This window comes from Anguilla anguilla, chromosome 6 (assembly GCF_013347855.1).
Source record: "Anguilla anguilla isolate fAngAng1 chromosome 6, fAngAng1.pri, whole genome shotgun sequence".
Classification (NCBI taxonomy): Eukaryota; Metazoa; Chordata; class Actinopteri; order Anguilliformes; family Anguillidae; genus Anguilla; species Anguilla anguilla.
The window spans coordinates 9298054-9308412 of NC_049206.1; the positions used below are offsets into that span (position 1 = coordinate 9298054).

Genomic DNA, 10359 nt, shown 5'->3' on the forward strand with positions numbered 1-10359 from the left:
ATTCACAGATGCAGAGAGAACAAAGAGCCAATGCACACTGGTTACAAGGGACCAGCGCCGAACTAGGGCGAAGAGTCAACAGAGCAAACTGGAATTATGATATTTAATTAAACGCAAACAAAGCAAAAATAAATAAATAAATAATTGCATTACAAGAACTAATTTAAATAAAAGAAAGAATATCATTGTTTAGTGTGGAAATTGTTTAGCAAGCTGCACAGAGGAAACCCTCAGTGGAAATGAATGATGACTGAGTATCTTTTACTCTGAATATGCTTTGCTCAGAATATATTTGATCCACCTAGGACTCGTAAAAACTCAGTTACAGTTGAATGAACACAGAACAGTTTACATTTTACTCCTAATCTGCAGATAGAAATTTAGGATTGTTGAAGCTGCAGTTATCCCACCAGATTATACCAGTCATACCCAAATGCAGATTCATTAACAATATCTGGAACCAAAAAAGCAGCCAATACGCATAACCAAAAGTTAATTTAAAAAAAAAGAAAAGAAAAAGGATACCAGTTTCTGTGTGTCTGGGTATACTGGATTATTAAAAAAAGAGGTAAGGAGGATATAAACAGCTGAGACAGGGAGTTAAAGGGAGAACCTGAAAGTCACACACACAGCGAGAAGTGATGAGTCTGCACTTACGCTCCGCGGGTGCAGTGAGGGGGAGATCGCTATTGGACAACATCAGACTGTGAAACTCCGATGGTTTGCGGCCGCGTGGCGCGCGACGACGCAGGCAGCCTCGCTCGCGGCAACGGAAAAACAGTAGCTCATGCTGGCACTGGCTTGAACTGGACTGGCACAGCAAAACCTAGCTGCAGGGTCACAGAGCTGGACGATTACTCTCAGCGTCAAGGAGACAAAGGAAGTGGGCAGGTATGCCTCAATCACGTTAGAGAATGATCGAATGAGTAAGAAGAACAATAAGGCCAATGGAAATACCTATTTACGTCTTCAATGAACATGCTAATAATCTGAAGGCTGACTCTGGATTTTGATTTCAGGCCTTAATATGAATACTTGATTTTTTAACAGCATATTACTAACATGCTATGTATTGTGCCACATTGATAACCCTGTGCTGCCCTGTGTACTTTACATGGAGACTGTGTATCGTACTGATTGCCCTATTGTGAAAATAAAACCCAAGATCGTGGCAGATTTTACTGAATTACTGTTACCGATCTCCCCTGGTTTCAAAGGCGGTGTTGCTTTTTTGTCTTATAGCACCCTCTTACGGACAAATATGGTAATACAATATCACTCTTTGTGTCAGTTTTACAATCTGAAGCAATTGATTTGGCATGGTTGTTTGGATGAGTGCTTTATGAGACTGAAATGTACTATTTGTGCTACTTTGAATTGGCTTATCATCTAAGACTGTTACTGGGGGTGATTTAAATTACTGCAATAAAAACATATATTTGAAAAGAACTTACAGATGTTAGATATAGTAGACAGACAATACAGTAAATGCCACAGGCTGTTCTCCATACAGGGGAGCTTGATAATTGTATTTTAGCTAAAACGGAATTTGCAGTCCAGGATGAATATGTCACGAAGCAGTCGAAACACATAAAGGACACTGTATGCACAACTACACTGCAAGGAAACAGTGAACAGTTTTGATCACTGTCACTGCACTGCTGATGTCACTAAATGTAGGTAACGGGCCACGGGGAAGCTATGACACGAAAGCTCATTACAAAAACCACAAACCTCATGAAGGCACGTTTTATGCGTTTTCTTTCCGTGCAGAAGCCGGGATCAGTTTGAATAAGACGCCGTATTGCTGCCGTCGCGTTCAGCACTCGCGCTCCACAGATGGTCCTGCGTCTCTGTGACTTCCCCGCAGGGACAGATGAAGACCCTGATGAGCAGCGACCCCTGCTGATTTTCCAGCCGCGCCTCTCAACAATGGCCGCCTGCACTGGAATTTAATTAAATTATTGCAGCAGTCATATGCAGAGCAGCAAAGATCCTTCTCTGTTCATGAGAACATATTTATGGAAAAATGTTAGAACAGTCAATTTTCCCCCCCCCCCGACCACTCAGGAAGACAGTTGTAGATTTGAAAGATCATTTGTCTTGTTGACATATTTCATATTCAAGATGTATATTAACACACATCTTGATTTACATTCCAATGTACATATTGCATTTGAGACTTGAAATGAAAATACGGCATGACATACAGTATGTCTTAGGGGACGCAGAGTCGCTGTGTGGTGACATCACCACGTGGCTGTGGATCGTTAATCCTGTGAGGAGGTATGAGAGAGTGACATGGATGTCTCCTTCACAGAGGCTTTCCTGTATCGATAAAGCAGCCATCTTGTGGGGAAACTCGGTTCACCTCTCATGAATACCCACACCGGCACGAGCGAACAAAACTGCTGATGACACCCCTCTTCCGCCTGCTGAACGAGGGGCGTGCCTACAGATCATCGCTCGGCCCTGGACCTCAGGGGCCTCTGATTCCGTTTCTCAGGAACTGGAAGATGTCTGAAGGGCACTGCAGCATCGTTACCGCTAAGCGAGAAGCCTTATGACCCGTACCGCGTAATGGCAAGCATAATCTGCTTAGCCGGCCAATAATGTTCCCGCAATATTGAAATCTGATGTTTATACGGCACCGCTGAAAAACAGTGGAAACATTATGCTGCATCTTGGGAGATTGGATTTAGCATTACGTGTCAGAAGAGGACGGATGTCACGACTGCGCAGTGTCTGTGAGAGACGTTCTGTGAGTCACCCACTTAGGTCTCTCATTTTAAAGTGAGTTTCATAAACAGCCGGCACAGAGTCCTTACACAACCTTTCCCTTCTGTAGCTGCGAGCCCACTCTTAATTTAGTATGGCTGCACAGTCGGTCTCGTACTGATGTGTGTGTGCGTGGGTCCTTGTGTGGTGTGTGTGTGTGTGTGTGGCTGCCTGTATGTGCATGCATATGTGTGTGTGCGTGTATGTGTGTGTGCATGCATGTATGTGTGTGTTTTGATGATTGTGTATATGTGCAGCTGTATATGAGTGCGTTCAGAGATATTCTCATCAAGTGTTTGTGTGGCTTCGTCTGTCCGCCTCTCTCTCGCTGTCTTTGTCTCTTCTGTTTGTGTGTGTGTGGGGGTGGGGGGTGGGTGGGGGTGTATGTTTATGCGAGCGACAGGCTCATCAATCTCCAACCCAAGCTTACAACTGACCAGGCCCTTCATGGTCAAAGGAACTAGGAAAATTCGGGAGTAAAAACCACAATGTTTAACTGCCGCCATTCCAGCCTTTTTATGCTGTTTGTCTGTGTTTGCCGATGTGGTCGTTCCTCCAGTGTGGACACACCAGAGGGGACCATCAGGAAGCTGCAGTTCCAGCTCCAATTTCCTGCCCCTGCCCGCCTCAGTTTGGCCTCAGATGGACGTTCTGAAAGCTTTTCAAATTTCAGGAAGCCTACATGGAATTTACGCATATACATGTGAGTCTACATAAATATTAATGCTCAGAGACATTAAGGCAAAAGAACATAAACATGTTATATGCCATAAAAAATAATCAACACAATGTGAAATTGATATTAACACAAAGACGGGGATTGCCTAAAAGTCCAAGATTTAAAAACAGCATTTTGCACAAGCAATATGAATATGTATTTAACTGTTTTTTAATCTAAATTTCATCTTAAATCTGCATGTTCAAAATGTTGTTGACTTTCAAGGTCATTGGGTTCTTGTAGGTAATTTAATTACAAATAATCTTTTTTTACAGATAAAACAAAGGTACATATATGCATGATCCTTACATTCTGCCAATAAACATATAGCCATTATTTGACTGAAAAACAACATTAGATCATGAGGACGGTTACAAAGAGATAGACCTGTCCTAGGTTATATATATATATTAGCCCTCTGGTCTATCGTATTTTCCTGTCGAGGGGAGTGATAGGTCGGCTCCTTGGTCTCTCAGGAAGAATGAGGCGGAGCTTTCTTTTCGGAGAGCCACCCGCTGATGACAAGTATTCTTGGATAATGATGGGATGGGGTGAGTCTGGCGTCATGCTGTTGTTGTTGGAGAGGTTTTCCTCGTCCAAAAGGCTGGTAGGCCCAGGCCCACCCATTGTCGTTTGACCTGAGGTGTCTGGAACCGGTCGTGAATCTGGCGCAGCCAATGAGTCACCAAGTGAACTTCCACCCGTCTCTACATGCGCAAGTGGCTCTGTGCTGAGTGACTGTGGAAGTGCAGGTGCAGGTCCTGCAATGGCTTGTGGACTAGTACCTGGAACGTCTGTCACCATCGCCCCATCTGAGTTGTCTCCTTGAAGGGTGTCGAGCAGAGGAGCATTCTCCTTTTTGGGTTCTTCCTCCACAGTCAATGTGTCCATGATCTTGCCCTCTGATTCCTGATTAGGTAGCATGTCAGTGCTTCCTTGGTTAGACAGCGGTTTTAGTTCCTCCTGCCCCAGGCCCCCTTCCAGAATGTGCTGCTCATCCTGGTCCCCCGGTGTTGGTCTCACAGAATCAACAGAATCAGAGGAAGATTGTTTGGTTCCACCCTCCACAGACATTGTATTGGCCAATTCTTTCCCAGACTCGTCTGTAGTGAAAGCTGTTTGCTCTTGAATGACGCTTTGATCTTCTTCATGAATAGACTCTGTCTTGTTGTTTTCTGTGTGTTGAGGTTTTGGTTCCACGAGGGCGTCTCCGAGGTCCAGCATGTGAGCACGCTGTGCTTCTTGAGTTGGACTTATATCAGGAGAGTGCACTTGGGTTTGGAGCACAGACGAATTCGGAGAGGGTCTCAGAGACTCCTCAGTTACATCTGTACGATGCAATTTTTCAGTTGCTAAAGAAGTCCCGCCTTGCACAAGCCGTGTTTCCTCTCCCTCCCTTAACTCCAGGTTGGCTGGTTGATCTTCAGTCGAGACCTCTTTGGGTGCCATTTCCTGTAACATCGCCACACCACAGCTGGCTAAAGGCTCTTCAGCTTTTAACTCCAGTGTTCTTGTCACATAATTTGAATCGTCTTTAACTGATGTTTGGTGTGTGACGTTCACAGTCTGAGGCTGTCTTTTCCCCTCTAGCTCTGCTGAACTTTCTTGATTGTTTCCGTCAGTCTTTCGAGAATTCTTACCCCTTTTTGAAGACTTTGAAAGTGACAGAGAATTTTCTTCTTGTGACTTCACAAGATTTGCCTCATATTCCCTTGCATCATCTTCCAGTGACAAATCCTGTTGTCTTCTTTTCTTTGTACGTTTCCTTTGAAGACAGTGTGATTCACTTATCTCTTGATCCACAGCCTCGAAATCACGTGACTCCTGCTTACTGTGCTTAACTCTATCAATTTTTCTGGAGGCCTTCGGCCTGGAAGATTTAACCCTCTGTATGGAGAGGTCATGTGATTGTTTAGTCGATGTTGTTTGGCTGAGCTTCTTCGCATGATCGGCATGGTCTGTCTTGGATACCTTACTACTTCTTCTCTTTCTTTCTGACACAGCATGGTTATCCATGCTATGTTTAATGAGTATCTTTCTGTCTTTGGAACTCAGCTTGGATTTTTTAGCCTCTGTGCCTGCTCTTTCCAGCTCTGACTGCACATCCTCCTGTTTGAGGTGTTCTTTGGGGTGGACTCTATTTTTCCGAAAGGGATTCAGGTTGAGCTTTACTTTCAATAAACCGTTAGACCACTGAACTCTTTGCTTGTGTCTCTTTAAATGGGGTCCTTTCTCACGCTTGCTGCTTTTGCTGGCCTTTTCGTTACTCAGCCTGTACTTTTCTTTGCGCTTTTGAACATCTGAACTTCTTACCTTATGACCTTCGACCTTGAGAGATTTCTTCTTTGGGGCGGTGATCATGTGCGCATCAGACCCTGTTAAGTTAAAAGTCACAGTCCTCTGCAGGGGCATGCTAATTCCAGGATTCCATATGTGAGGTTGTCTACCGTGACCCTCCATACCTGCATGTCCTTCTTTGTCATTAAGGCCCGTCTCTCTGAATGGTTGTGCATTCGGTTCCGACAGTCCCTTCCTCCAATACCTGGTCTCGAGAGTTCCTTCTTTGGTGGTCTCCACTTCGGCAGTCCTGACGGTACTCCCAGCTTGCCTGTACTCGTGGGTTTTGAGACAGTGTGCACAGTGGATGGTGAGATAGTCTGGCAGAGTATGGATCTGGGTCTGGGTATGGCCATTATGGCGGGAGTAACCGCCACCGAAGTCCCTACGAGTTCCGCTTGTTTGCGTTTCACCGTGTGTAGCGGTGAACGGGGTGGGTGCATCTCTGCGGAAGGGCGGTGGGTGGCGAATGTGACTCAACGGCTGTTTATCTCCCGTGAAATGCTCCAAATCCATGCGATGGTACAGGACATCCTCTTGCCTGTTCAAAGAGCTTCGGCCACCTTGTCTCTGATATTGGCCCTGACCTCCCAAGTCTGTAGTGCAAGATAAAAATAGCTGTATGGATAGCATTAAACAAAGAGCATGCAACTACAAAACAATCCCCTATATTCAGAGACACAACCTTGATTCTAGCTAGTATCTTTGATTCAATAATCTTCTCTCCTTTCATAGAGAAAGACAGGCATTGTTATCACCTCATTTTGCCATAATGCCACGTATTGCTGCATATCTAATGAGTAATTATCCAGAATCAACTTTAAATTATTGTTAAAAAAAAAAAAAAAAAGGCTATTTAGCATTGTAGTGGCAAAGGCAGGTTATATAGCAGCTGTTTCCTTTGATATGAGAGGAACATTAATTATGTAGTCCCCAATGTCCAGTTCATGATCTGCATATGAACATGGATGACTAATAGACCTTTTATGTTTTTAACTGCCTTCCACTCCTGGTGGCGGGCCTCAGCCGTTGCCAGAGCGATACTGTGACACACACACACGCCCCGTCTGCTAACCATCCACCCCCCCTCCAGTGCCCACCTGGACTGCAGTGATGGCAGACGAAATTGTGCTTTGGAACAGCTAGCCCCAGGCCAGATGGGACCCCGTCTCTGAGCCAGGGCCCCTGGTTCGACAGCTCCCTGTTGTTTGGACTCATCAGCTTGGTCTCCTGCCCTGGGTGGGTTATGGAGAGGACCTGTGTCTTGCCGTCCCCTGTGAAGCTCCACTCCGGGAGCCCTCGATTTTGGACGGCCCCGCCGAGGTGAACGCCTCCTTCATCATCCCAGTTCCTGTCCCTCCAAGCGCTCAAGGCTCCTTTTAGCTCCAGTTTGGAGTAAAAAATGTACAGGACTCCCACTGTTAGTCCCACACCCCCTGCGATTAATCAAGACAGACATGGCGTTGGCTATCTGTTACTTTGTGCTATTAAGCGGTGCATTATCACATTGTGAGAATTCATTTAATTTACAGTAAATATCAGTCTGCAGTGCTACAGTGTTATATAACTCTAGCACATTGGATAAAAAGTACCCTATCAGAGTAAAATGTACTCTATCAGAGTTTATTCTACTCTGAGCCTTTGCTAAAATCTACAATATAATGAGAAGAGCAGGGAATTTAGTGACAGTGTTGAGTTTGGGTTATATGGAACCCAGAGATACTGATTCCACTAAAAAGTCCAGTCTGAGGTTTTATTGATTTATTTGCTGTCTGTAAGAATGCATTTTCTTTAGAAAGTGAGAAAAGGTGCATAATTTAATCAATTTCTGCCCTTTGTTTCTACTATCTACCTTATTAATACCTATAATGCTTCAATAAAATATTAAGCGGCACAGGTCTCCCCATGTGAATCATCTGCTCAGGATCTGAGCCAAAACTTGCTGTGGAGCATTTTTAAAAATTATAACTTGTTGCAAGGTGTTAAACCTGTGTACCGGAGAGGCAACATACTCTATGAAACTAATTTTCATGCACAACAGTATGCATACTCCCAAATAAAATTAGACATGGCAGATACAAGCAATCAAAATATTTTTCATTATTAAAACCACAAACAATAACAGCAACTACAAACCGTAACCACAATCAGAAAAATATAATTACAGCCTTCCAGGAGGCATTTATGCTCCTGTCACCACGTGGAAGCAAGCAATTATTGTATGAACAATTATGAAAAGGATAATTATTCCTTTTCAAACAACTCACTTGATTTCACTGTCTTCCGAAGAACACCGTTCAGGGATTTAACCCTTTTGAGAGTGGGCTTTTTAAAAATAATGCTTTATCAAAATTCTAAGTCAGTGTTCCAGTCCATTTATTTCACTTACCAATATAGTGATTGCTACATCAGCATTAGAACGTTCGGTTACGAACATTCCGATCACATATTTGCGATCTTACATCTTGAAGGGTTAAGAGGGCCAGAAGAAGAACCTTACCGGCGAAGAAGAACAACGCGGCCAAAGAGACGTCCCTGGCGTACTGACGGGCGGAGATGCCGCCCTTGGCGGCGATCACCACGGTGATGTTCTCGTTGGGCGGCACGCAGTTGGCCTCGGTGAGCTGCAGCACGGTGTGCACGGCGGGGTTGGCGGCGCTCAGGCAGACCAGCTGCCTGCCGTTGTACAGGACCTTGTCCGGGGCCTGCATGTAGCTGCTGAGGAAGGCCGACAGCTCCTGCAGCTCGCAGGTGCAGTTCCACCGGTTGTGGTCCAGGTTGAGGGCCGAGAGCCAGGACAGGTAGGAGAAGGCGTCCGGGGCCGTGCGCAGGCTGTTCCGGGACAGGTCCAGCCTGCGCAGCCGGGGCAGGGCCCGGAAGCTTCCGCGGCCCACGTGCTCGATCAGGTTGTCCGACAGGTCCAGCGTCTCCAGGTTCTCCAGGTCGGACCGGAAGGTGGCGGACCCCAGGCTGGTGATGAGGTTCCCCTCCAGCTGCAGGGTGAGCAGGGTCCCCAGGTCCCGGAACCAGCCGCCGTCGATGACACGGATGGCGTTGTTCCCCAGCTGCAGGATCTCCAGGCTCCAGAGCTGGCTGAACGTGGAGCTGAATATGGACGCGCTCGTGATGAGGTTGTGGTCCAGGAGCAGCACCCTGAGGACCGTGAGGTTCCGGAAGGCGCTCTCCGTGATGTTGGCGATGGCGTTGTTGCTCAGGCCCAGCATGGTCATGTTTGACAGGTCCGAGAAGTTGCCATTGCCCACAGAGTCGATCTGCCCGTCTGTGAGCATCAAGACCTTAGTGGTCTCGGGAACTCCTGCAAATGACAAGATAACAAATTGAACTGAACACACAGCATTGCTGCTGCACATGTTACATATTTTATTATCATGTCTATTTTTGATGGACTTGTGTCAATCACCCTCACCTATGATGTTGGAGAGCTTGTGGCAGATGATGGCATCCTCCGAGCACACTACACAGGAAGCGGGACAGGAAGTGATGTGCCTGACATATGTGAATGACATCAGCATCACAAGGAGAAAACCTGGAATTTACATTTGAAGGGAGAGATTGAGATAATCTGGGTATGGTGTACACAATGCCATCAACCACAAGTTACTGAAATACCTGAAGTGTATTTGTTTAAGACATTTTATACCTGTAATTTGTATAATTATAGAAAGGAAAAGTACCAAGAATAATATTATAGTTAAAATAATATTTACAACAAAGCAAGGTGATAATAATTTGTGTTCACATGTCAGATAGATGAAGAGTGAAGAGAATCGCTTATCATACATTATAGGTTTGGTGATTATGTGGCTTTTGTGATCAAAAAGCTTGGCAGCTAAGCTAATGCTAGTGTGATCTTACCTCTCATGATTTGCTATTCAAAATGTTGCATGGTGCCTCATGTGTACTCCCAGATTAAGAAAACAAGTCTGCGGGCTTTTGCAGATGAAACTGTGGGCAACATCACTTCTCCTGAGGGTAGCAGTTCAACATTGGAGAGGAGCACTGTGGAGTACAGTAGTTAATCCTTCAACATGCATATCACAAATATGTAATTAGAACATTCTTAACTGAACATTCTCGGGCTGATGTAACAATCACTACTGGCAATTGAAAGCAAGGGAGTTTGAGAACACCGACATAAAATTAATCAAGCATCAAAATCATTGCATTTCCGATATCGTTACTTTCAGATACAGGGCAGAGCCAAAATATGTAAGTTAATCCTCTAGTTTTACAAAATTACAAAATCATGTGGTGTGTGATAAGTGCTGGGACAGTTTAAATGTTCTCAACGACCTGGGAAGGGCTTTTAATGCCTGTGAATGTGTGTGTGTGTGCGCACGCGTGTGTGCATATGTGTGTGTGTGTGCGCACACGTGTGTGCGTGTGTGCATATGTGTGTGTGTGCGCTCGTGTGTGCGTGTGCCTGATTAACATTAACAGCAGCAGCTTCCTGTCTCCCGCCCACTCCTTGGCCTGTTTAATTGTACAGAGTGGGAAGACTGCAG

The 10359-nt window shown here is 45.2% G+C and overlaps 1 protein-coding gene across 1 annotated transcript; it reads right to left on the reverse strand.

The window, feature by feature from the left end:
- Positions 1–3829: 3829 nt before the first annotated feature.
- lrrc53 (leucine rich repeat containing 53) lies at positions 3830–10130 on the reverse strand. The gene is made up of 5 exons (XM_035421630.1): positions 9710–10130; positions 9261–9380; positions 8296–9149; positions 4282–4495; positions 3830–3837 (listed from the first exon to the last, which is right to left on the reverse strand). Exons 1-5 carry the CDS (start codon positions 9714–9716, stop codon positions 3830–3832), a joined length of 1203 nt encoding a protein of 400 aa, XP_035277521.1. The 5' UTR covers positions 9717–10130.
- Positions 10131–10359: the final 229 nt, after the last annotated feature.